Source organism: Pelodiscus sinensis, chromosome 3, assembly GCF_052426305.1.
Source record: "Pelodiscus sinensis isolate ZL-2025 chromosome 3, ASM5242630v1, whole genome shotgun sequence".
NCBI lineage: Eukaryota > Metazoa > Chordata > Testudines > Trionychidae > Pelodiscus > Pelodiscus sinensis.
Genome location: NC_143054.1, coordinates 189,320,595 through 189,347,880, shown reverse-complemented (window position 1 = coordinate 189,347,880; position 27,286 = coordinate 189,320,595). Strand labels below are relative to the sequence as shown.

Below are 27,286 nucleotides of genomic sequence, written 5' to 3'. Positions count from 1 at the left end.
AGATGGAATCGAAGTATCTTAAATCAGGTTTTGGCACCATCCACACAGTGACAGGTTAATGGGAGCATATGCTCCCATCGACTTCATTTACTCGTGAAGGAGCAGGACTACCGGTGCAAACAGGAGCACCTTCTCAGTTCGAATTTATGGCTTTTCAGTAGACCTGCTTATTGGAACCCCAGAAGATGGACTGCAGCATCATCGATCTTCTCCATAGTGTAGAGAAGCCCTGACACAGCAGTGCCAATAGCCCCACACAGTAAGTGGTGTGGTGGTGGCCATGGGGGAAACAGGGTAAGTACTGCACCCAGCCCTGTTGTCCGGGATTATATTTTATCTCCCCAACTCCTCCATATTCCAGCCTTGTATAGTCCAAAATTACTCAGGATCTAGGCAGGTGGAGTATTAAAATTTCACTGTTCTCCACATTTTCCTCCCCCCCCCCCCATTAAATATCTGTTTCAAATTTTTCTCTCCCAAAATATTAGCCTGCATTTTGATATTTTCTGTCCGTGCTTCTAATCTCTTTAGCTCCCGTTCTACTAGTTGCTCTAGTGTTGCAGTTTTACCCAATTTAATATCCTATTGTCACAAATACATTTCACTTACCCTGGCAGAGCAATACTGAACATACAAAATGAGAAAAGACCTAGTGCAGATCCCTGAAGAACTGTTCTAGACGCCTCTCAACTCAATACTTTGCCATTTATCATTACCCCTTGTTTATGTTCCTGCAGCCAATATTCAGTCCCTTTGGCTGTGTTCTTGTCCATGCTAACTTTAATTAATCTAGAAAGCAAAATCTGATGTAACAAATGCTGCACTGAATACTTTTTTAAAAATCCGAGTATATCTTCTATTTTATCTTTACCCACTAATGCTGAAACACTTTCAAAACAAAAATAGTCATGTTCTGGCAAGACCTGTTCTGTGTAACCGTAGCTGCTTTTTGCTCCCCCTATACTATTATTTTGCAGAACTTTAATGATTTTTTCCTTACATGGATTTCTATATTTTGTCAGGGATGGAAAGGTGATTTACCAAACTAATGAGGCTGTGGTCAAGATGCCCGCTGCAGATTTATTTTTGTGAGGGGTCAGGAATTCAGTTCTCACTAGGCAACCAGAGGAGTATGAAAACAGAGTGAAACATCCTGACCCTAGGCATTACTTGATGGTTGAAGCAAGAAACTCTTCCTGGATGCATATAAATAAAATAATTAATTCTGGGCCTTATCCTCATGTATTCTTTTTCTGTTTGCCTGTATCAGCATGTTCCTGGAGAATTTAGCCTTTGTACCAGAGCCTAATATATAATGATGTAGTGTGTACATAGATAATATATGCATCTATGTATTAATTTTACTGGCAAAGTGTAGCAATAAAGTCTTCAACTCCCTGTACATCTGCTGACCATACAACATATTGTGACATTATTATTATACTGCTAATAAAGTCCTGCTGTATCATGTGTTTGTGATAATAATGTGCTTGGAATAGCAATTCACCAGGATGATAAGCAATTAAACAACAAAAGTCATTTTCTTACAGCTTAACACAAATTTAGAACTGCGTTGACAGACATGACAGGTCATCACATTAGTCAATAGGACCACCTGTTCCTGGTTTCTATAAATTAACATACAAGAACTGTTTAATCACATTTAAGGGAACCTATTTACATTAAGTGCCTCGGGATATGTTAATGTGATGTTAACGATGCACAGTGAAAATCACAAAAAGTCAAGAAGTGCAAATACAAAGGTTCCAAGAAAAACATTTACTTGGTTTAGCTCCATGTTTTGGATGTTTTTAGAATTTACATTTTACAACATAGAAATTTAAAGGATAAAGTATATATTTAGCCAGAAAAGCAAAAATAAAAATTGGAAAGAAAGAACACAGTAACTAATTCAAGGTTTGGGCTTTAATCCAAAACCCCAATCTGCAGTTTATCAGTAAATTATAATTGTAATTCATTTTCCATTTTGACTTTCAGCTTTTGGATAGTTGTACCTTCAAATACATACTGGATCAGTATTAAAAAGACTTGGAGGGAATAATTTTATGATCAGTCCTCTTCTCTTACACAAGCTTTTTATTTTCCTTGGTTTGTTTCATATGTATGATGATACCCTCGTATACTAGTATCTGTACATTTGTAATGGCCTTCGAGGAGAGCAGTTTTACTGGTCTATAACCTTCATCCATTCTATTCTTGAGGCTTCCCTTTTTCAAGGAACAAATACTGAGAAAATGGCTAGAGGTACCTTTTTTTTCTCTTTAATATTGTTAAAATCAAACACAAAACCATAGAAACTTTATTTTCAAAGTTCCGACTCAACGCAATATTATAGTAATATTTTATAAACATCTGATGTGAAAGGGTTCCTAATGAAAATCCTGATACTAGCTTATTTCTTCCAGCACAGGCAGATTATGAACCAGCTCTATTGTTTGTTTTAGGTAGATAGTAACCATTCTCTTTATTATATCGCCTAAAGTGCACACTAAAAATAGTGTTTCTGTGAACTCGAGGATAAAACCATCTTACCTCTTTGGATCACCAGTTGTCATCCTTCTTGTCATCTGGCAAAGACTAAATGCCAGCTTCATGTTTCAGTTTTTTGAAACAATTCAAAAGGGCTCTGCTGCAGTTACTATAGAGCAGCTGTGTGACAATCAACAGAAATTATCCAGTCTGTCCAATCTTGTTCCTATAACTAGAGGAAATTACTATGATCAAAAGAAGAAGTATCACAGTTGCCCTTTTATGTGTGTCTCATTGTGTATTTATGGTAGTTAGGAAGGCCAGTTGTACAAAACCTTCCAAGTTTGGTGTATATTGGATTCATGAAGCTCCCTCTCAGCTCTCATTCAGCTCTATTTATAGTCATTTGGACTCTCTTAAATGTGTGCATTCATTAAACCAAATAAAAAATGCTGGAAGTAAAATTCAGTTCAAACCAGGCAAGTTTTGGAAAGTCCTGTGTATGAGCCTGCGATTCTGCATGTCCGTGCCAACAGCAGAATGGGATGGTGGCCACCTCAGAACATTCTCTTTTGTAGGATAACGTCAGGCAATGAAATATGGAGAGACTTAAAAAATCTGCAAATGCAGAAGTGTGGTGGAGGATATCTCCAGAATAAGAGAAAGATGAAAAGAGTCAGAGAGATTGGTATAGCAAGAATACACAGTTATAACAATTAATGCAAACAAAGTTTTGGAAGGGACAAGAAATTGTCATTCTTTAGCATTTTAAGCCAATCTCTATTATGGATAACGACCTTCCATGGGGTAAATTATCCCACATATGTCTACGGTGATAGTGTTGTACATTCCTTTGAGTCATCTGCTGCTAGCCAGTTTTGGAGACAGGATGCTAGATTAAACAGATTTCAAGTCTGATATGGTCGTGCTATTCCTATGTTCCTTTTGTAGAAGGCAACTGATGTTAGAACTTGAGAAGATCAATTGCAGTAATAAATATTAGATCAATATACCTTTGATTTGACATGTCCCCCAATATGTACAGGTACTGCCGCAAGAAGAGGGAATTGTGATATTGGCAAATGTACAAAGGCACGCGTTCCACAGCCACCACAACTTGATCCAGAAATCCAAAAAGGATGGCAGCACTAGAAAGTGCATGTGTAATGCCAATGGGCAGAATTGAACTTGGGACTTGTGGAGTTTAGTGCATGAGCCTCTACTGCTTGAGCTAAAAGCCAGCTGGCACGCCGCTAAGCCTGTAGAGCAAACTAATTCTCTCTTGCTCTCTCTCTGGTCTATGCAGCAGGTGTGTGGGTTACACATAGAAGCATTTCATGTGGTGCAGAGGAATTAATTGATTGGTGGGAACAAGTTGCTCTGCAAGGCTGCTGAGAGACTTCGCCAAACCCAGAGGGGGAGCTGGCTTCAGGTCCTCCAGAAGGGGCAGAGTCTCAGGTGGAAGGGGAAGGCTGGGGGTTAGCTGGTGGCAATGTAAAGGGTCCACCCACTGCAGCTGCCAAAGTAGTGGCAGCAACTGGGAGCCCGAGGCTCTTTTACATTGCTGGGTCCCGGGACAACTGGCCTCTGTGTCCCTCGACCCTGTCACCAGCCCCGTTACAGTATGAGATGAGAACTGTCTGATTACTATAGACAGCATAATATGACAGAGAGGTCAAGATAGCACAGGACAAAGTACAAGAGATAGGTTATACCTGATCCAGGTGTACATGATTGCCATGGTGGATTGTAGGGGAGTGTCCACAGCTCACTCAAAAAGGATGTAGCTACCAGTCATCTTTTCTCATCCAAGTGTTATTACTGCCTGTAGAAATGGGATCTGAAGAGTGAAAGTGCAGACTATATGTAACTTTAAAACAAAATTTTTAAAAATATTTTACTGACCCATTTTAGTGGAAGGATTTTAAAGTAATTTTACTTCATTTTTCAGCTTGTCCCCTGGTTTAAGAACTTATAACTAATATTGTAAAACCTGGCTTCTATGTCAATGAATTCAGAAGCATCTTATCTCCTATAGATCCTGCCTCTACTCTGTCTTTCTATGTATGATTTTTTTTTTAGACAGACTAACAGGTTAAATCACTGTGGTCCTTGATTCTCTGGTCCAGCAACATCCGTGGTCCAGGAGAATCATGGACATTGCGGCACTAGAGAGCCCCAGAAGCAGAGATTGCTGGTGGCTCAGAGTGGAGACAGCTGGTGGGGCCAGCGGTGCAGCAGTGCCCATGGGGCACCAGAGCTCTCAGCTAGTGGGGCTGGGAAGCTGGCGGTGGGACAGGAACTCATGGGGCAGCGGAGCCCACAGTCGGCAGGACTGCCAGGAGCTCTGGTGGGGTGGCAGAGCTGTCGCAAAGCCAGTGAGGTTGCTGGGAGCTCTTGTGGGGTGGTGGGGCTGCCGGGAGCTCTGGTGGGGCTGCTGTAGCTTGCGGGACTGGGAGGCTGAGAAGGGGAGCCCAGTGGGGAGGCTGGTGCCCCTCCTCCTAAACCTGCCATGGTCCTGAAAACTCCTTTGTCCAGGACTGATCAGGTCCCAAGGGTGCCGGACCAGGGAGGTCCAACCTGTAGTTGCTTTTTTAAATGGCTAGTGCTTTGAGTGTATCTTTCCTTATGTGAAATGGCTGCTAGTCTCTTAGTAATTAACCCTTTCAGAGGTCAACAATGTATAGAGGAATGTGCTTATTTTTTTTCAATAAGAAAAGATCCCAGATGTATGCTGAAAAAGAATGAGGCAATCTTTTGTACTGTCCTACTGGTCTTTCAGTTAGGAAGTTTTGTATTGGGATTTAATCTAAATCTGCTGTGTTGTAGTTTGCCTTGAACCCTTCCCCTCTCTGAAAAGTGAGAACAACGTTTCTCCATCTTTTTTTTATGACAGCCTTTCAAGTATCTGTAGACTGCTACCATGCCCCCCCCTTTATCTTTTTGAAACTCATCATACCCTGTTCCTCACATGGCTTGCTTACCATCCTTTTCAACATCTTTCTCACTCACCTCTAGATCTTTCCCAGGTTCTCTGCATCCTTTCTATACGCTGCTGAGCAAAATTGGAGACAGCGCTCAAGCTGACGCCTAACAAGCACATGTCACTTACATGTGTCTGTTAATGCAACCTAAAATTGTTTGCTTTTTTTGCAACAGCGTCTCATTGCTGACGCATGTTGAGGATGTGATTCACCACAATTCCCAGATCCTTCTCAGCAGTGCCAAGTCATTCCCCCCCTATTTTATATTTGTACATTTTCCCCCTAGTCTAGCATTTACATTTGTCTTCACTGAATTTCATTTTATCTATTGCCATGTGTGCCAGTCTTTCATGAGCGCACTGAATTTTAGCTCCATCCTCTGCCCAGCTTTGTATCATCTGCAGACTTGATCAGTATGCTTGCTATACCTACAAACAGCTCATTGATAAAGATGTTAAACAATGCCAGACCCAGAACAGATCCCTATGGAAATCCATTTGAGACCTCTTTCCAATCAGATGACATTACATTAATAGTTACTCTTTGTGCTTGTTTAATTAGATAGGTATCCACTTAATGGCAATTGCATTGATCCCACATTTCTGCAACTCAGACTAAGTCTACACTACAGTCCTTTTTCTGATCGCTTTTCCAGAAGAGGTTTTTTCACCATTTGGCCCAGTCTAGACGGGGCCAAATGGTGGGGAAGCCTGCTTTTTCAGTGGACCCCTTATTCCTCACGGAATGAGTTATACAGGGCTCCCCGAAAGAGCATGTTTGCTCTTCCACAAAAAAAAGTGGAAGAACAAATGCGTTCCTTGGACGTGGCAGAGTTTTTTCCGGGATACCTATTATCTGGGACTATGTCAAAAGCCTTGCTGAAGTTCAGGTATATTATGTCCACTGCATTCCCCCTATCCACCAAATGTGCTACCATGTCAAAAACAGGAAACCAAATTGGTTTGGCATGGCTGGTTTTGGGCAATCTATGCTGATTGATAGTGATTACCCCTTCTTCATCCAGGTGCTTGAAATTGAATATTTTATATTTTACACTAGTAGTTTCTCTGATATCAAACTCAGGCTGACTAGTCTAGAGTTTCCCAACTCCCCATTTTTTCTCCTTTTTTGAAGATGGGCACTATATTACTCCTTCTGCAGTCTTCCAGGATCTCAACTGTCATCCTGGATGCATCTACACAGCACCCTAAACTTGAAATAAGATACGCAATTTGTGCTATGCAAACTGTGTATCTTATTTTGAATCTATTTTTAAAATAGCTTATTTTGAATTTTGGCATGTCTACAAAGGGCCAAATTGCAAAATAATGTGCTATTTTGAGCCATCCCTTATCCCTTGTGCAACAAGGTTTACCAGGATGGTGAAATAGCACACTCATTATTCCAAAAAATATTTCAAAATAACAGGCAGCTTGTGTTGACATGGGGTAGCTATTTGGGGATACCTCTGGTATCCCCAAATAGCCATGCAGTGTAGACATACCCCCAGAGGTTTATAAATATTATTGCTAGTGGCGCTGAGTTTTCTTCACCTAATTCCTTCAGTACCCTCAAATGAATAGCATCTGCTCTGCTGATCTGAATTCATTCAAATTGATTGGAAGATTTCTGATGTAGTCTTTACTTATCCTGATCTGCATCCCTTTCCCTTTATTGTCTGTGGTGGTAACTTTCCTACTAGTCCAGTCGTATGGTTTTTTTGTGAGATGACTGAAGCGAAGTAGAGACTGAGCAGCTCTGCCTTCCTATCATCTTCCGTTACCAGCTCACCATCTCCATTGAGCAGCAGACCCACACCATCCTTGAACTTTTTTTTTTGTCTGCCACATGTGAAGAACCCCTTTTTATTGTCGCTATCCTTTCTTGCCAGCTGTAACTCATCCTCTGCCTTGGCTTCCTTGAGTTTGTCCCTACATGTTTGTGGTATGACCACATGTGCTGGTTTGCCTTTCCTTCCCTTTCCTGCACAGCTGGTCCTAACCAATTGGCAGCCCTGATCGGCTACCCAGTTCGCCCGTGGAGTTGCCAGATGATTTAAAAAAAAAATACTGGACAAAAATTTGTCAAGCAAAAAAAAAAAACAGAGGGGATGGGAAGTAACCAGGGAAACCTGGGAGGAGGGAGGTCGGGCTGAAATGCGGTCATGGCCCACCCCCGAGACTGGCTCTGTCGGCGGCCCCTTGAAAATGGTGGCGCCAGGCAATCGCCTGGCTCGCCTGCCCCTAAGACTGGCTCTGATTTCCTGTATATATCCTTTTTGGGTTTTAGATAGCTAAAAAGCTCCTTGTATAGCCACTTTGGCCTCCAGTGGCTCTTCTTTTCTTTCTTCTTTGTCAGAATAGCTTGATGTGGAGCCTGTCTTACATCTTATAACAACTGCCAGCCTCCTTCAATTCCTTTTCTTCCTAATTGGTCTTTCCATGGGACCTTGCCTACTATTTGTCTGCATCAGTTGAAATCCACCTTTGTGAAGCCCTGTGTCCTTGTTTTGCTATTCTCGTGCCCTCCTTTCCATAGAATTTTGAATTGTCAAATCATGATCACTTCCTCCCAAGTTCCTGACCACCTTCACATTCACAACTTAATCATCCCCGTGGGTCAAAACCAGATCCAAAATGGATGACACTCCCTCCCTCCCCCGTTGTGTCCTCAGCTTTCTGAATCAGAAACCTCTCTCCTACACATACTAAGAATTTGCAGGTCATACTCTTTTTGCTGCAGTAGCCTTCTAATTGATATCAGGGGAGTTAGTACTAGCTCAGGTGTGTTAACTAATCTTCTTACCAGTTTGCAGAAAGACTTCCTCACTTCCTCTTCTTGATCTGCTGGTCTACAATTACCTTCCAAGTAACATTGCTACTATTCTTTTCCCTTCTTATCCTCACCCCCAGATTCTTAGCAGGTCTATTGCTCACTTCCTCAAGGACCTTGAAGCAAGTGTATATGTTCTTTATGTATAGCACAACACCTCCTTCTTTTCCCCCCAGACCTGTCCTTTTGGGACATGCTTTACCCCTCAATGCTGGTACCCCAGTCATGGCAGTTGTCCCAGTAAGCCTCTGTGATGATTCATAATTTTCTTCCCATACCATGACTTTTAGTTCATCCTGCTTGTTGCCCCATACTCCTTGCATTTGTACACAGGCATTGAAGATATGTTGCAGACTGCTCTGTTGCTTTCTGTTGTTATTTTTTGATCTTTAGAAATCATAACTGAAAAAAGACCCTTCTCGTGAAATTAGCCTCTTTCCCAGTCATTACCCACTTAAGGAGTAAAGTGAATATTTGTTTAAATTTTTTTCAGATGTCATTCATACTGTGGGACCAATAGCAAGAGGTCATATCAGTGATACTCATAAAGAAGACCTGGCAAGTTGCTATAAATCATCCCTGAAACTGGCAAAAGAGAACAATATCAGATCAATTGTAAGTACTTAACAAAGATGTATTATTTATTACGTTGTGTCATTTCCTGTAATTTTAACATATAGGTATAATAAAAATCTTTGAGAGCATGCATGTCATATGTAGCCTGGAAGAAAAAGAAATTAAGAGTTGTTAATGTGACACGAGTAGAAGAAAAAAGGAATAAAGACATTTCGGGGGGGGGGGGAGGAGGGAGCAGAAAAGCTGGTATGGTAAAGCAATTCTGTCTAACAAACTGCTGTTCTACTAATAATTGACAGGAAGAGAACCGCTCCCAAAGTTAATTTTAGCAGGAGGCAGTTGATCAAATAGTGGACTCTACAGAATAATCACACTGATTGTTGAGTGGGAGATGATTGTGGTCTAGTGACTTACTCTGTAAATAAAAAACTTACCTTAAAAATAGAGATGAAAAAGATGGACAAATAGCATAATTTATAAAATCATCCTATCAAAATCCATCACCATAAAGTTATTAGGTATGATCTGTACAATAATTGTTTTTTATGTTCCATTTCATAATCATGGTTCCTTGAACTTATGAAATACATCTCACGCTTTTTATATTCAAAGGCCAGTTTTTCAAAGTTAGAAGGGTGCATTTACTTGTATATATTTGCATGTGCCTACCATATATGCATATATTTGATGAGTTAGTATATTCAGGCATTTGTGTGTGCCAGTTACTGTCTTAAATGGCTAAGTTTGCATAGACAACATTTATTTGCATACATTGAGTATTTACATGCATAAATGAGATGTGCAAATGTATCTATACAACTGTGCAAGCTTTACTTGGAAAATATAATCACCAGTTATACCAGTCCATTAAATATCTCTAAATGGAGATCAGTATTTCCAATGCATGAACTGTGGAAGCGTTTGGTCACATAGGGGACGTATTCTCAGTTGATGTAAATCACAATTCTACTGAAGTCATTAGCTGTGCATTGGGCCTTTATCTATCTTTATTTTCATCCAGCTCCAGTAGCTACTTCATTTTACCTCTTAACTAAACAATTTAGTACTTTAATAACAGGTCTAAAATACATTTCTGATTCAATAAACAACAAGAAAGTAAGATTATTAAAACAGAAGTTGAGGAGACAACTGGTAAATAACATATTCTGGAGAAAGTCAGATCAAAGTTAATTTAAATCACATAAAGAAGGAAGAAAATGTTCCATTAACTGTTTTACATAAAACAGTATATTGAATCTTGATTTTTGTGACACTGTGTGTAGCAAGTAAGCACCTGAAATCTAGTCTGGTTGGAAAATATCCTTGGTGATAAATGGCAGCTGTTCCCAAAATTCTGTTAATGTCTTTTGATTTTAAAATAAAACCATCATTTGTTCTAAAAAATTTGAGGACAGTGCCTTATAGGTTAGAATTTTAGAAAGATTTTAAAATATTCTCATGCTAAATTTGAATTTACTGTAGATATTTCATTTTTGAATTGTAAGTGTAGTATTCAGTTTCTTTTTGTAATGATCAAACTTTATCCAAAAAGGATAGTGGAATTACACAGTGTTTAATTTGACATGGAATAATTACAGGCAACTACAATAATTATAGGCAACTACAATAATTATAGGCAACATCTTGGCTACAATACCACCAACTCAATATCAAATGCGTGAATCTGTGTTTAGACAGGTTTCCATGCAGAAGATAGGGGTGTACAGGCAGTCCCCGGGTTATGTACAAGATAGGGACTGTAGGTTTCTTCTTAAGTTGAATCTGTATGTAAGTCGGAACTGGCGTCCAGATTCAGCCGCTGCTGAAAATGACTAGCGGCTGACTACAGGAAGCCTGAGGCAGAGTTGCTCTGCCCCGGGTTTCCTGGACTCAGCCGCTGATCAGTTTCAACAGCGGCTGAATCTGGATGCCTGGGACAGAGCAGCTGGGGCGCTGCCGGGTAGGTCCCCGCAGCGCTGCACCTTGGCGCTGCGGGGACCAACCCGGCAGCATCCCAGCTGCTCTACCCCAGGTGTCTCCAAGTCAGCTGCTGCTGAAACTGATCAGCGGCTGATTCCAGGAAGTCTCGGGCAGAGCAACTCTGCCTCAGGCTTCCTGTAGTCAGCCGCTGGTCAGTTTCAGCAGCGGCTGATTTGGGGATGCCTGGGGCAGAGCAGCTGGGGTGCTGCCGGGTTGGTCCCTGCAGCGCCGAGGTGCGGCGCTGCGGGGACCTACCCGGCAGTGCCCCAGATGCTCTGTCCCAGGCGTCCCGGAGAAAAGCCTGGTCTGCTGGGAGGGGGGGCGCACTAGCTGCGCCCCCCCCCAGCAGACCAGGGAGATGCGGGCGGCGGACCAAGACGCGCCGTGGTCCCGTCGCCCGGGTCCTCTGCGTCTCCCTGGTCTGCTGGGGGGGGGGGGGGGGCGGCCCGCAGACCAGGGAGACGTGGAGGAAAGCCGCGGAGGACCCGGGTGGGGGGACCGCCCAGACGCGCCGCAGTCCCGCCGCCCGGGTCCTCCACGGCTTTCCTCCACGTCTCCCTGGCCTGCTGGGGGAGGGGGGGGCCAGCAGACCAGGGAGACGCGGAGCAGCTTTTCTCGCCCCGGAGGACGCGGGCAGCGGGACCACGGCGCGTCTGGGTGGTCCCGCCACCCGCATCCTCTGGGGCAAGAAAAACCCTGTTCGTAAGTACGGATCCGACATAAGTCAGATCCGCATAACCCGGGGACTGCCTGTAGTTGATTTAAGCTACTACAAGCAATTTAACTCAGTTGGTAAATGTACTTTTTTGGCACAGTTAATCATGTTCTCTACAGCCACAGTCGAAAAAATCCTACCCACTGGTTTTTTTCTGGAGACAGAGCTATGGTGCTGTGCATGTTGGCTTGTTTGAATTCTTAATGGAGTCTTTTTCATATGTTACTACTGTCAATCAAGTACATCCAACTTTATAGCCAGTCACTAAAGAGATAAATGATAAGCAGTTAAGTTGGGTTTCTTTATTTAAATTTGATGAATATACTATAGATATGGAAATATTCACTCTGTATTCATTTTTGCTCTTTTTAAATATTTTAAAAATCCATGATAATAAATATGACAAAAAATCATCTTTGTTCTCGTATGATCCGAACTAGGAGTCACCAAATGAAATTAATATATATCAGGTTTAAAACAAACAAAAGGAAGTTTTTCTTCGTGCAATGCACAGTCAACCTGTGGAACTTCTTGCCAGAGGACGTTATGAAGACCAGGACTTTAACAGGGCTCAAAAAAGAACTAGATATATTCATGGAGGTTATTAGCCAGAATGTATAGGAATGATCTCCCTAGACTCTGTTTGTCAGGGGCTGGAAATGAATGACAAGAAAGGAATCACGTGAGGATTACCTGTTCTGTTCACTCCCTCTGAAGCATCTTGCATTGGCCACTGTCAGAAGACAGAATATAGCACTAGCTGGACCTTTGGTCTGACCAGTGTGGCCATTCTTAAGTTCTTTGTGAGGCTGGTCAGTGACAGTGAAGTTGTTTTTGGTTGTTGTGTGATTGATTGTTTTTTGTTTTGTTTTTGCTGTAGCAACAACATTCTTTCTTGCTTCAGAACCTTGAAGAGTATACATGTTCTAGTGCAGTCAGACCAGTGCGAACAAACTTGAAACAGATGAAATTAGCAAGATACTTTGGGTACAAAAGCACAAACTGAAAGTAGTAAAGCAGGAACTACAGGGGACACCAGCCACAAGTCCCCAAGCCAGGGTAAAAGTGAGAATGACATTTTTGAGCAGCTTTTGGGGAAATTGCAGAAAAATTCTTGACTCTATATGTTAATTAGGTCGTAAACATGGGTGTGACTGAGTCCAGGAGAGGGGGGGGAATAGGGTCCTCTCCCCCCCCCCCCCCGGTCATTAATGTTCTCCACACCTCACCCTGGTACAATTCATGGTCTGTGCACGCTGCTCGCTGAGTTCCTATTGCGAGCAAGAAGAGTTCTTCGTTCTCCAGGACAGAGAGGAAGAGGGGGGCCCAGGCCTGCCCTCACTCAGGCTCCAGCCCAGGGCCCTAAGGACTCAGATCTTCCGCGATCCGGTCTGGCTGATGGGGCACACAGCCGAAACGTGTCAGCCCGCCAACCCCCAGTGGGTGTGCCCTGGGCTGCTTCCTCTCCCCCTTCTACTCCTGCCAGTCCAGGAGAAGAGGTGGGGCTCGGACGCCCTCACCTCCCCCACTCCCTCCGAACCAGGACCCAGAGGCTCACCTCGCACTGGGTCATCAGGGTGCCAGAGGAGTGGTTGCTGGTTGGGAGATTGGCTCCCTGGAGCCGTGTCAATTTCGCCTTCCCCCCTACAGTGGCGGTGGCGTTTTTAAATGCCCCGCCGCTTCCGGGGCTCCCTGGGGGAGGGCCGAGGACGTTCTGACGTCGCAGGGGAAGCCCTGCCCCCTCTGCAATGTCCGTGCCACCGCTTGTTCCAGGCCCCCAGCTCGCTAGCTGTGCTGCCGCGTGGGAGCACCCAGCACACCACCGGTGCCCCGTGCCTTGTGCCTCCAACAGGGCTTGCCTGCTGGGGGCTTTAGTGCGGGACGGGGGCGTACCGTCACAATGGGATAATAAAGCTACTAATGATTTACACTGAGGATAGCCTTGTGTTCAGAAAGTGAAGAATATGACTGGAGGAGAAATCATCCTGGATTTACATCTTACCCAGTCACAAGGAATTGATTGTACCTGTGGGCACAAGGAAGTGTGGTGCTATTAACTAGCACTAGACGAATAGCAGATCATTCTTTTGACTGGCAATTTCCAAACATTCTTTTGAAGTTACTCTAACACTGAAATTTCTCACCATTTTCTCCTAATCAAAAACCTGGAAGAATTTCAAGTTAGGTCCCCTATGACTATTTTGCCTTTCCTGATGGAGGAGCGGGGGTGGGAGGGGCGGAGCAAAGGGGACATTTTCCTCAGGGCCTGGTAATTTAAAAGGGCCCGGGACTCCTGGCTGCCATTGCTACCAAAGGAACTGCAGTGGAAAGAGCTGCAGTACTGTTTAAATTGCTTCCAGAGAGCCACACTGTGCATTCCAGCCAATTCTTGGCTGGCTTGGAGGGTGGGAGGCCCAGCATGGTGCACACTGGAAGGCTCTGAGGGCGGGTGGGAGGTCTGCGGCCTGGCACACTCTGGGCAGCGCTGTGGGTTAGCTGCCAAGTCCCACCCCTTCCACCAGAGGCCCTACCCCTTCCAGGAGTGCAGAACCAGCCCCCTACCTTGCCCAGGGGCCTGGAAAGCCTGTCATCCCCCTCCCCACCCCACCTACTAATCACCATAAAGTACTTGAGTTAAACAGGCTAAATAGTGGGCTCCCAGAAAACAATAGTGTAAATGGACATGGCAATATCTGAGATGTTCATCACGCTCACAGGCATTAAGAAGCTTAGTAAGTATAGTAGACGTATTAAAATCCACAGGGAAGATGCTGAGTCAATGTAAGGATCACAGGTCCATTGACTTCAAGAAAGCTGACAGTTGACATCAGCTGAATGGAAGAAGTCTGGAGCAACCAAATATATAATTCAGTAATTAAATAGCAGCAAGCCAGAGCCTTTTTGAAGAGAAAAATAAAATGAGTAAGAAATAGCCAGAGGGACCTCACAAGACACAGCTTGGAAAACTGAAGGTAAAAACAGTCAAATAGATGTAGAGGGAAGGGGAAAGGGAAGTGGGGAAAGTAAACAAAAATAACTCCAGAGTGTTAAAGCTTGTAGCTAAAAAAATAAGGGCAAAAAAGTACCCAATATGGACAGAATGCTAATGGAAATTAAAGGCATGGGGGAATTTGAATGTCACAGATATATTTGGAGTTGGGAGAAGAGAAATGCTGGAGAACAAGGTGATGCCTTCGCAAATTAGGAAAGAGAGGAAAACAGATTCTTTGAAATGACTGAGCTGCTTTTGAAAATTGTTCTTTAATAAAAGTGATAAAAGAGCACAGGCAATTAGGAAGTGACAGAAATGTTCGCACAGCTGTTGACTAAAAGCCGATAAAGGAATACTTGGAAATATGGTTACATACAAATAAGCAGCCTAAGCAATAGGGAGTCCAGGCATATTAAAGAAATTAGCTAATGAATACATTGAACCGCTAGTAGTTAGCTTTGAAAAGTCAAAGAGAAGCTGGAAGGCATGAGAAAACTGGAAAAATAACATAAATGTATTACTTAGCCTTAAAAAGAAAAATTGGCAATCCTAGAAATTCACTCAGAAAAATCTAATTTGACATAATATTGCTCTTGGTGACTTGGTTTTGAACAGTGTCCTATGGACTTGAAACTGGCTAAAGCTCCATCAATGTTAAATATGTGGCAATCTATGAAGCGGGAGGTAGAGAGGCAGAGGGGTGATCCAGGGTGCTGTAGTAATCATGATTTAATTTAACTTCTTTATTAATGATTTTTGAAGAATGGGTAAACAGCTTAATTACAATTTCAGATGATAAATTAGAAGGTGTTGCAAACATTAGGCAGTGCAGATATAGAATGCAAATAGATCTAAAGAAGCTGCAAGGTAATGCCTGCTCCATCTCCCATGTGGTCAGTGGCTGCTTTTGGCTCGGCTTTAATGGAAGATGTGTCAGAACCATAGCCTGGCACTAAATTGCCAGTCAACATGGAAGGAGTCCAAGCTATCAATCTGGAGAAAAATAATCCAGTTCAGAGGTACTTAGTCAAACATGGAGGTAATAGCAAAAGGGACTTAGGTAATTATTCTCAAATTGAATATGGACTTTCAATAACGTATAATACCTTCCTTGCACTCCCTGGGAAAAACAACAACTCATTGTTATGCTGTTGATAGAGGCATCACATAACAGAGTGGTAATAGACTATATGTATAAGCAGGCTCGGCACAATTCGATTTTTTTTAATAAAATGGATGGAAAATATCAATTTTTATTTTAAGTCTCTTAATTTTTTTAACAGTTTAGATTATCAGAGTTGTGGATATTATGGGAAATGAGGCAGGTTTTTTATGACTGATGTTGACATTCAAAAAAAATTAAAGCTCTATAACTATTAAAACATAAATTGTCAACATCACAAGTCAAAATATGCAAAGTAAATACTTCAGTTTTTGAGCAGCATTTTTTTTTTACTTTGCCCCCTCTGTAAATTTCTGTTATTACCAAAGGCATTATTTTTCATTTGTTGTCCAGGTTGGTCCAAGGAGGGTTTTTTTTAGGAGTACATATATATAAGTGAGCAGGGACAATTTGGTAAACATAAAGAACAAATTCAAGGTGATATGATAAGTTACACTATAGAATCAATCTCCTGAGTACTGTGGTAGAAATCACAGTTACTGAGTCAATTTGAAACTAAGCTTGAGCAAGCACTGCAAAATATACTATATGTAACAATTATGCATTAAAATGGTAAATGGACAAAATATCCTAATAGATGTCTTCCATTTCAAATATCTGTATTTTTCTAATAGACATTATAGGCCATCATAATTGCTGGCATATTATATTAGGCAAATTAGTGCTTACTCAAGGGATTAATTTGGTGTAGAAGAGTATTTACATTGCCAGAGGGCACGAGTTCTGTTTTAAATTGAGGCAGGGTGGAGGGTGTTTTGAAGCTATGTTGACAGACTTAAACTTTTTAGTGCATGAAGCATTTCCTCACCATATACTTCACTCAGTCCTACTTGTGACTGACATGGTCTCAAACTCAAGTGACACTTGAGGCCTGGGATGTAGTTAGACAGACGCTTTCAAAACTTCACTGAAAATAAAAAGGGGGGGGGGGTGCTGAATTAGTGTGGTTTGGAAACGAAACAAAAGGATTATCTTAAATTCGTAATGAAAACAGAAAGTAAAGTTAGTATTGATTTTTCAACCACAAGACAGAGGCCGTGACCGTTACGAAAATGAAAACTTTTTACGCAGGAAAATAACTCAAACAAGCAACCATTTCTCTGGTTTTTATTCAGCAAAGGAATTCTCAGCATGTCATCTTACAGACAGAGATAACCTGAAAAGCAACAGCAAAGAAGATTCCTTTAGACCACGCACTCTTGATTCCCTAACTCAGTGGAGAATTACAGCTGGTGTGTGGGATCTAAAGGAAATCCACAAAGAATGTGAGTTTGTGAGACCTTGAAATCACTCTCGCTATAGCCACCAAAAACTGCAATTAAAAGAACTCAAAGAATATGGCTTAAAATTGCAATGTATACGAAATTTGTAACTAAATCTTAAATCCTTGTGCAGCTTGAGGAGTGTTCGTGTAGGTTCTTGCATGTGAATGGACTAGATTGCTTTTTTGTTTTGATTATAAGAAAGGCTGTTAGGGCACATCTACCCAGCAGGGCTAAAGCCAAAATATGCTACGCAACTAGAACTAAGTCAATTGCATAGCTTAAATCAAAATTGCTTATTTCAGCTTTTGGCCCTGTTTACACATCAGGAAGTCCAAGAAAGAGTGCTTTCTCTCCAACTTCCCCTACTCCTCATAAAATGAGGGTTACAGGAGTCAGAGTAAGAAGTCCTCCAGCTCGACATTATTTTGACATTTTGTCGAAATAACTGCTTGTAGTGTAGATGCAGACTATGTTATTTTGGTTATTCCGAAATAACACTGCTGTAGATGTGCCCTTAGGCTTTGTCTTCATTGTGAGTTCTTTCAGTAGAATATATGCTAACGAGGGACTGAATAGCATAAGTTAAAATCTCATTAGCATATTTTCTGCTGTTTCTTTTTGCGCATGGGTTTTTTTTTTTTTTTGCAAAAAGAAGCAGTGTGGACTTTTTTTTTGCGCAAAACCCCCATTTTGCACAAGATCTTTATGCCTGTCCTGGAGTCGCTCATTAGCATATTTTCTGCCAGAAGAACTCACAGTATAGGCATAGCCTTAGAGTTCTTTTGCTGTATTTAGTCCTAGTCAATTTTCCTATTAGTGAGAAATTGAAGCAGAATTTCTGAAGAAAAAAATAGCATCTAGTCAAACATACTAACAAGAACACAGTTCCTATTGCTAGGTTATATACACATTGTTTTCTCTTTAAATTAAAACATTCCTTTATATTTCATCATTAAAATGTTCTTTAACCTTACATTCCCAAATTGACTGTCCTAAAGTAACTAGCTACCCACACCGTTTTGTAAATTCTGATAATTGATAAATATGATTATATTCTATTCATGATCATCTAACATTACTGATTTGTAATGAAACATAATCTGCTGTTGATTATGCGTAGCACAAAAGAAGTCTTAAGAAATGTATCCAGTACTTTGTGATTTCTTATAACTTAGCAATGTGCATGCCCCAGCCTCAGGCATCTGTTTCCTGGGTTTATAAATAAAGTTAAAAAATATCCTTTGTTTATGTGCTTACCATATGTGTACATGCATACCTTGGAAGGTTGGTTCTGTAACTACTATTCCTCACATAGCGTGGTGTGAATGAGTGAGGTAGGTTTAGCTTGTTGGTTGAGTAGAGAGAGATATTATGATCCTCACCTGTGACAATCTTCCTTTTTGAGAAAAACTTTTTAAGGAGCATAGACTGCAACTCCTTAATTTTTCTGTGACAAATATTCTCCCCAATCTTTCATTTGCCAGGCTATTTACTTCTGCAGATGTGTAGGGTTTTTTATAACCCCGTGAACATAACATTTTTATTCTGCTCTCAAATATTACCCAGGTTTGAGCTTTAGCAACTTAGAATAACTTTTCATTGCTTCCAGTAAAGAGGATAAGATCTTTCATTTTCCATGCAGACTTAGCTGCTCATGCTTCTGTTATCTCAAGGTCAGACAACTGCTCTATAGTCCTCATTGGGCTACCCCGTAAAATCATTTGGAGTATGTCTATGCTGCATTGTGTATGCTGAGGGTTAGCAAAATTCGAGTTAACAGATCCTGGCTTTGATAACCTAAGGCTTGAACATCTATAATCCTTTGTACCCCCTCTTAGAAACTCTTGAACCTTTAGTCCCAACACAGAGGTCCAGCATTCACACTGCAAATCCAAACCCAACTACCTTCCCAGACTTCCTAGCACCCTCCTAAAATGTGGCTACTCTAGCCCTTTATTGTCCAACAAACTTGACTGTCCTGAGGCCAAAGTGGCCTATAGCATTGTGAAATATTTTTTGCAAATTCCCAGAGCATGAGTCCAGGGAGATTGTATCTACACTGTAGAACACTAGGGCTGTGTCTAGACTGGCCACTTTTTCTGGAAAAGCAGGTGCTTTTCCGGAAAAACTTGCCAGCTGTCTACACTGGCCACTTGAATTTCCGCAAAAGCACTGAAGATCTCATGTAAGATTGTCAGTGCTTTTCCGGAAATACTATGCTGCTCCTGTTCGGGCAAAAGTCTTTTTCCGAAAAACTTTTGCGCAAAAAGGCCAGTGTGGACAGCAGAGATTTGTTTTCCGCAAAAAAGCCACGATTGCGAAAATGGCGATTGTGGCTTTTTTGCGGAAAAGCGCGTCTAGATTGGCCACGGATGCTTTTCCGCAAAACGTGCTTTTGCAGAAAAGCGTCCTGCCAATCTAGACGCGCTTTTCCGAAAATGCTTTTAACGGAAAACTTTTCTGTTAAAAGCATTTCCGGAAAATCATGCCAGTGTAGATGTAGCCTAGGACTTGACTCCTGGTTCCCGGCTTGAATGACACTTGAACCTTCCACTCTATGGGATCCTAGGATACTAGGTATGAGCTTTCAGTTAGCACAATTTGTGTAGTGACACATGGCGGGGAGGGGCTAGTCTTGAGCCTGAATTCAAACCCGCGGTTTATACTGCAGTGTGGACATTACCTTGGAGACTGAAGTTGATTCACTTATTAAGTGAAGTATCTCACAGAGTGTGCATGAAAGCAGTACTCTGGACTCTGCACTGGATGGCTACTCATTGGTCTCCAGCTGGAGTTAAGGTATTGGTTATGACCTCTAAAGTCCTAAATGGACTGATGTGTGAGAGATCACTTATCTCTGCCATAGCTACGGTTAGCAGGGCTCTTTGACTGGATCTCCCTCATTGTGTAAGAGAGGGGGCAGCTGGCCAGGCATTCTCTGTGTGGGCTCTGGGACTTGTACTTGCACTTGTTCCGAAATAGCCCCAAATCGGTAACTGTCCAGACAAACTTCAAGGTCGTCTGTTTGATGAGGCTAAGGGTATGTTTCTGTAACTGCCACCCATGCCTGGGGCATCAGTAGCAGGGCCTGAGTCTGGGGCCTTGGGATCGTAAAATGTGAGCTTGAGCTGAAGACAGCTGTGATGTAGCAAACTCGTGAACCTTTGTTGGTGGCTCAGCCACCTAGCACTCCCCCTGTGCTAAAGCTTACACTTGCCACAACAAAGGAGTGGAAAGGCGCATTGCTGGGAAGACTTGTTCAGGAAAAAAAATCTGTCATTATGTGTGTGTGATAGGTTCAAACTGTGATAATCCCACTGTGGGAATCCTCTGCTTAAAAGGTTGGCGTTTCCTAGGAACACTGATTCTACCAGCTTGATAACAGGGGAACTGTCTTGTTAAAAAAGACAAAGCAATACACTCTCAGTTAGTGAACCAAGCATTTATTTATACACAACAGCTCATAAGGAAGTGGAAAGAGTAGAAAGAGTAAGGGGTAAGGTATGATTATATTTGGGCAATGTTACCCCATTTTTGTCTGAGTGGCTACACAAAATTTGAGACACTGGGATGTTCCAGTTTGGAATAGAAATTGATGGGAGAGTCCTATTTTTTCTGATATAATGCTGTTGTCTACAAAGAATGTACAGGATCCTGCTTCTCTGAATATGAATAGTTTCTTGAACTTACAGCTCCAAGCATCTTTAGCCAACACCAGCCCCAGGAAATTCTCTTCCTAGCTTTTGCCGGAGTCACACATTGTGTTTTCAGGCTGCTGCTTGGCTTTGTTCCTTTTTTCCCCCTCTGTGTCTCTTTCTCTTCTCTGGCTTTCCTTTACACACACTTTGCCCAAAATAATACTCATCAAAAGCTACTCTGTCAACCAAATCGAAAATCCTGATTGGATTTGTGTACCCATTTGTTTTACAGGAGAAGGGGGGAAGGTTTGTGAGGAACTTCTCCTGACAGTTACTGCTTTCACATCCATCAACCTCCCTGAAGTTTTTAACTCAGCCCATAACATGGTTTCACTGTGTTCATAACAGAATATATTAAAATAAGCAGGACCATATTTGTTTTCATTAAATGTTTTGGTAAACAGAGACCAATTCAGTACTACTTTCCTTGCAAATATAGACCTCCTGGACAGGCCAAACTTAGAAACGTACAAAATAAAATCAAATTTCCATTGGAGGCTTCACTGTCCCCACACTGACCACAGATGGCCAGCATATCTACGTAGGAACTGCTGTACTGAATTTCACACTCGAGTAATACAGAAAATCTCTTCTAAAGAGACATCTTGGATGGGTGAGACATCAAATTTGTTGAAGGTGCTTCCTACTCACAACATTTTCTAACACCAAGTCTCTACCACAGATTTTTTTTTCTTGGATTTCACATCTCTGCCTAGCCAATACTCCTTTCATGTTTATCATCTTTAATGTTCTTATTATCCTAGTCTTACGGTCCTAAGAAGCTATGTTTATGCTGCTTCTCTACTTGCTTAACCACTTTCACTACATCTTTCTCCCACTCTCAACTCTGGGGCATCTCCTGGGTGTCCTTTTATCCTTTGAACTCCCTCTGCCTTCTGGAATGAGACTCATCGGTCCACGTGCATTTTCTAGGAAAGCCAGCAGTATAAACCAGCTTAAACAATAAGCACTCTTTTTTATTTGTTTATTTGAGGGGGAAAAAGTCCAGCTACTGTATATTACGCAATCACAATATTCTGAATTCTTGAAACTGTTTGGTCCACGTGACCAATACATGAAGCTGATGTCTTACACAATAAAATGTGATTATTAGTTTGCAGCCGTAATAAGCATCATATTCCACTGCTTTTTTTAATGTCTGATTTTTGTCACACATCAGATTCTATCCAAGCTAGAATATTCGGGGCTGTGTTTTGTCTTGTTCTTCAAAGACAATAGAATCAGATATAAACAACCTGTAAAAACTCATTGATTTAATGTATATTGAAGTGTGAATTTCCTGACTGAACTAGAAGACATTGTTTTGAAATCCACTGATCTTTTGAAATATATCTCTCCTTCATTTTCCTCTTTAGAATACAGAATTCTACCATGTAATTCATTAAAATCAACTCACTTCTATTCAGAGAAATCTAAGACAACCATAGTATTAAAAATAAGAACATTTAAATAAAGCTTTGTATTGTATTAGCAGATGACTGCATCCACCAAGATACTTGAAACTAGGCAGGAATTATTATGATTATTAGATAAGCTGAGACTCTCAATGATTACAGCAATGCAATAATGGAATATTCTTTATGGAGATGTGTAAGGTCCCCCATATGTCAGAAGAAATGTCAAAAAAAACCCACAAGCCCCTCACAAGACAATGTGCTTTGATTCACGTTGAGAAATTTAGGGCAGCCAGCATGTTTATGTCAGGTGCTCAGTTTTTAAACCTAAAGGCCTTTTTGCTGCTGAAAATATGATTTTATTATTATTCTCTCATAAACCCCATAAACTATTCAGTGTTTTCCTTTTTTAAAAGTGTCTGTGTACTCGAGGTACTTTTATGTGTGATATTGCTATAAAGATCACAAGGTGTTTAGATGTAATTTTGCTTAGCCTCACAACAACTCTGCAAAGGGAAGAGCTATTTACCCTTATTTTGCACGTGAGGAGCAGACTTGTGTGAAGATCACACAGTAAGTCTGGGCAGAGTAGGAACTTGAACCTAGTTCTCCAAAGCGCTAGCTGGTCACTTAGCTATCTGTCCTCTCTGAAGTAATGTAACATAATATATGTATATAATATCACCAATATGGCTGTGTAAAAAGTGTGCTTGTATATGAAAATTACTACAAAGCATACAAGAAAGGGAATATGATAATAAAAGGAAAGAAAGAGAGAAGCAGGATATTCTAATAATGGGTCTGTGTTTGTGGCTATGTTACACTTACATTATCAGCACTGTCAGTACCCGGCCCATGCTGAAAGCTAAAGGTCCAAACTGCAGACCAAATTTGATGATGAATCCTGGCCATGTGCTATCTGACTGATCATGTTGTGCATATGCTAAGAAGACTAACATTCAGAGATGCTGGTAATGGATCAGATTTGCAGAAGGGGAGAGGGGAAAAGACAAGAATAAATAACATCTTCTGACCTGCAAGTAAATAGTCTTATTTATTCTTTCATGCTTTCCTATTAATCACCTAACTTTAAAACGATTTAAAGTTTCTGCAGAGAGAATGTCAATTCTAGAGAATGGGGGATTTAGTCACTGAGATTTTCTCCAGTGTCTCTGTGCTGTTCAGCCAAATAAGAGTTTCAAAGAAGATAAACTGTTTGGTTTGATTGTTTTATAGGTGAAGAATTTGTGCCTTTAATTTGATCAAACATGTGCGAGATGTTTTTATACATTGTAAATGTTGCTCATTTACAAATGCCATTTCCTCTTATTACCGAAAAACCTGATGAGGGTAATAGCTTGCCCTTGCTCTGCACACAGAATTCCAATTGGTGTGGGACAAATTGCACACTGAGATCTACGAATGGGCATAGCCAACAATTTGTCATGTAATATGTGCACTGGAAGTGGTTAAGGGTTGGAGACAAGGCAAGGAAAAGAAATTGCTACAGGATGCTTCATTTAGGGGTTTATTTGTTTTTGGTTTTTTTAAGATGCTGGATTAAAAGCAGCTGTTTGTTTTAGGTTTTTTTTTTTAAAGTATAATTGTCTCCAGTAATTCAAACACAAGACACTCTGTCACTGTAGGGTTGAACTTGCTGATGTGCCATCAGGGACCCCCTTGGGATTTATGAGGCCCAACGCAGTATTATTAAACTGATGCTCTGATGGCCAGTGGAAGCTCTGTGTGTGTGTGTGTGTGTGTGTGTGTGTGTGTGTGTGTGTGTGTGTGAGTTTATAATTCTCATCAACAAACTATGAACACTGACAGGATGTACCTGGGGTTGGCAAATGCCTGTTAAATGGCTTCATTATCACTTGAATGGCTCTTTCTCAGGTTCAATGTTCTTCTAATAGCTCAGGCAGGCATTTTAATTTTTAAGTTAACTAGATCCTCTCTGGAGAAAGCAGAGCCACAGAACAGGGATAGGAGGAGATACATGAGTGGACATTAAGACTCAGTGGTGGCCCAAATTTTCAACTGCCCTATGCTGCTGTGTATTCTGCATATGGGTAGGGATGCCCCTGTATGCCATGCTACCAAATACTCGTTTTTTAGTCTTCTACAGGATGATAGGTCACATCTAAGTATCTGACTCTTAGAAAACCAGGATTGAGCATTTTAGTTTCCCTTCTCAGAAAGGTACCATGACACAGGGAAAATAAGAAACATGAATAATAATTTGCATTCTGTAGTGTGTCTTTCATTCTGAAGGATTCCATCTGATTTCAATTATATTGTGCAGGATGGCATCCTTGTCATTATTAAGGAAATATCTGTTTTTACTCTCAACCCCTTTTCAGCCACCATGTAACTTTGACTTTGAAATATGTTTTAGCCTGAACTCTCTGCCTGTATTTCCATGATGGTACAGGGATGAGTTTCTTGACAATTTGGAGAAAATTAATAAAACTCTTTGTCATTAGAAAAGTACCGTATGGAATTTTGGGGTTTGCGCAGCATTAAAGAACATAGGCTTTTGGAAGCTTGGTGTCAGAATTTTTTATTTTTTTCTGCAATGTTGTGGTCAGAGATCAGAAGTGTATGTGTGGGTGTGTATGTGTGCGCAAGCTAGCTGCCTGAAGAAGCTAGCTCTTTATAAGATTCCAGCAGGGAGATGGTAAGCCATTAGGAAAGATACATATGTATATAGACATATAGACCATTTGTTGTTTAAAAATCCTTTTTCTGTTACGTGATGCTTTGTTCCTACTGTTAAGATTAAACAAATTGGTCACTATAGTCATCATTGGTTGCAGATTCCTTCAGATAAGAACTGTAAGTGTTGGACCCAATTAGGCCAACTTGGGTAAGAGTGGTCGATTCATAGGGAACTGTGCCCTTACAAGGGGCCCTGAGCTATGTCTTCACTCACTGCGCTAGACATTGACGTTCTGGCATTTGATTTAGCAGGTCTAACATAGACCTGTAAATCAGATGCTGAGGGCAGCTCTGGTTGGGGCCTCTACTCCTCACAGTTGTGAGGAGTAAGGAAAGTCAATGGGAGCCTTTGCTTCTGTCGGCTTCCTGCTGTGGGGACGCCACCAGGCTCAGTTTAAGATAAGCCGACTCCAGCTACGTATTCTATGTAGCTGGAGTTGCGTACCTTAAGCCAACCTTCCAGGTCCAGTGTAGACCTGGCCTAAGAATTGAAGAGATGTGTGAATCCATCCTTTGCTTTATCAGAAGTGGTAAAGTCATATGAACTGAGATCTGAGGAAGTACTTTGAAGTCAGAAAGAGGACCAAGGGGCAACCGGTCCTATAATAATATCAGTGGATTTCTTTTAAAAAAAGAGAAAAAGAACACCTTACATGGTGAGGAGTCTCAGAGGTGTAGCCTTGTTGGTCTGTAACTTTAAAAACAACAAGTAGTCCTGTAGCACTAACAATATATATATAATATCATTAGCTTTCGTGGGGAAAACCTAATTCCTCAGATGAGCAGAGTCGAGAGAAAATTCACGCACAAGACTTCCCCTTGCTTCTCCTCTCCCAGGAAAGGTATGAAATAAAATCAAAGGAGGGAACCCTGACCATTTTCACATGTGGGAGAGCTGTATTTTGCCTTCCTTGGCTGTATTTGGGGGCTACAGCCAAGTATTAAAGAAAATAGGAGCTTTACTCAAAAACTCAGAGCCAGAGGCAGCATTTGGGCCATGTAACATGAGGAAAAAGCAGCTATAATGGGGAGACAAGAGAAGGAAGCACCCCCACCCATCTTGTACACACATTTTTTAACTTGACTACAAAATGGCTGAAAAAACGTTTGAAATTCTGAAACCCAGCACCCAAAATCCTTCCCTCTTCAGTATTCCCCCATAACAACTTTCCAATACATACATTCCCGTGAGAGAAAGATGGACCACTTTTTATCCATCCAGAAGTTTCTTGTTTTCACCCCTTCTCAATCTTGGTGTTGGTTCCTGCTGCCCAGAACCAGGTTAGTGAACTTTATAGGAGACCAAACAAGCCTTCTTGCCACTAGTTGCACTTTCATCGTCTTGTATCAGTCCCCAAGTGTTTGTTGAGAATGAATTTTCTTGAGTCACTATTTAGTCTTCCTGTTAGTTTACCAACAGCTGTGTTGATTTAAACCACTAGTTATTCAGTAAATTTCCCAATACTCAACAAAACAGCATATAGTAAATATCTTTATTACTATATGTGCAGTATTTACAAATCATTATAGAGCATTCACCCATCTGCCACAACCACATGCCTTAAGAATTGTAGGTTTAAATGTCACTATTAGCTAATATTTGTCCTAAAATCTTTGAATAGATTTGATATATATTTTTGAGATTAAAAGTATGAAAAATAGCACCTCTTTATACATTTTATGACCTATTTGTGTTCCTCACTCTTGACCTAGCGAATCATAATGTTCAAAACGAGATTTTTGCTGACTATATCCACAGAACGTAACTGTTGTTTTTACATTCATGCATAGGATGCACGTGCCTTGCTGATCAACATTTTATAGATGGTAGATAAAATTAGCATAGATTATGACATTGTCTCATGGGTTTTCAAGGGCAGAAACAGTCCAGTGTTTAAGAGCTTGCTATTATTTGGACAAAAGGCATGATTCTCCATTACCGAAGTTAACACAAGAAAGAAAAAGCTGACTGGGTTTGAAAATTCTGAACAATGGCCAGGCAGCTGGTGACAATGGCCAGGCAGCTGTGACCACTGTTCATTACATTCATTCTTCCTTTGTGCAATCATCTCATGTTTGCCTTGTGCTCTGCTGATCTAGTTGTTGTGTCCACTGGCAGTCTCTTGTCTTGTACACACCATATGAGCGCTTTGAGACAATGGCTGTCTTCATTATGTGTGTCCATTGTCCCTTATATCAATATAAATAATAGTAATAATGATGGGAACCTGTCATGAATCTGCCCTCTTAGGCTACCCGGGGAGTGCACATATATGAGTCCAATCACTCCATGTAAACCCCAACAGGATGCTGCCATGTGTTTCTAGTGGACTTGCCCTCACCTTTCAGCTGGAGGCCTCTTGACTGTCTTGTCTCCTGTCTGAGTCTCAGGTAATGCCACCCAACAGCCTGTAGTCAGCAAAAAGGGCTAAACA

At 41.3% G+C, this 27,286-nt stretch overlaps 1 protein-coding gene across 6 annotated transcripts in view; it reads left to right on the top strand.

Moving 5' to 3' along the window:
* Positions 1 to 27,286, top strand: part of MACROD2 (mono-ADP ribosylhydrolase 2) — a 1,386,515-nt gene that overhangs the window by 799,470 nt on the left and 559,759 nt on the right. For all 6 annotated transcript variants that reach the window (XM_075925642.2, XM_075925641.2, XM_075925640.2 and 3 more), the window contains one exon: positions 8,800 to 8,921. In XM_075925642.2, coding sequence (XP_075781757.2) covers positions 8,800 to 8,921 — 122 coding nt within the window. The remainder of the gene's footprint in view (positions 1 to 8,799; positions 8,922 to 27,286) is intronic.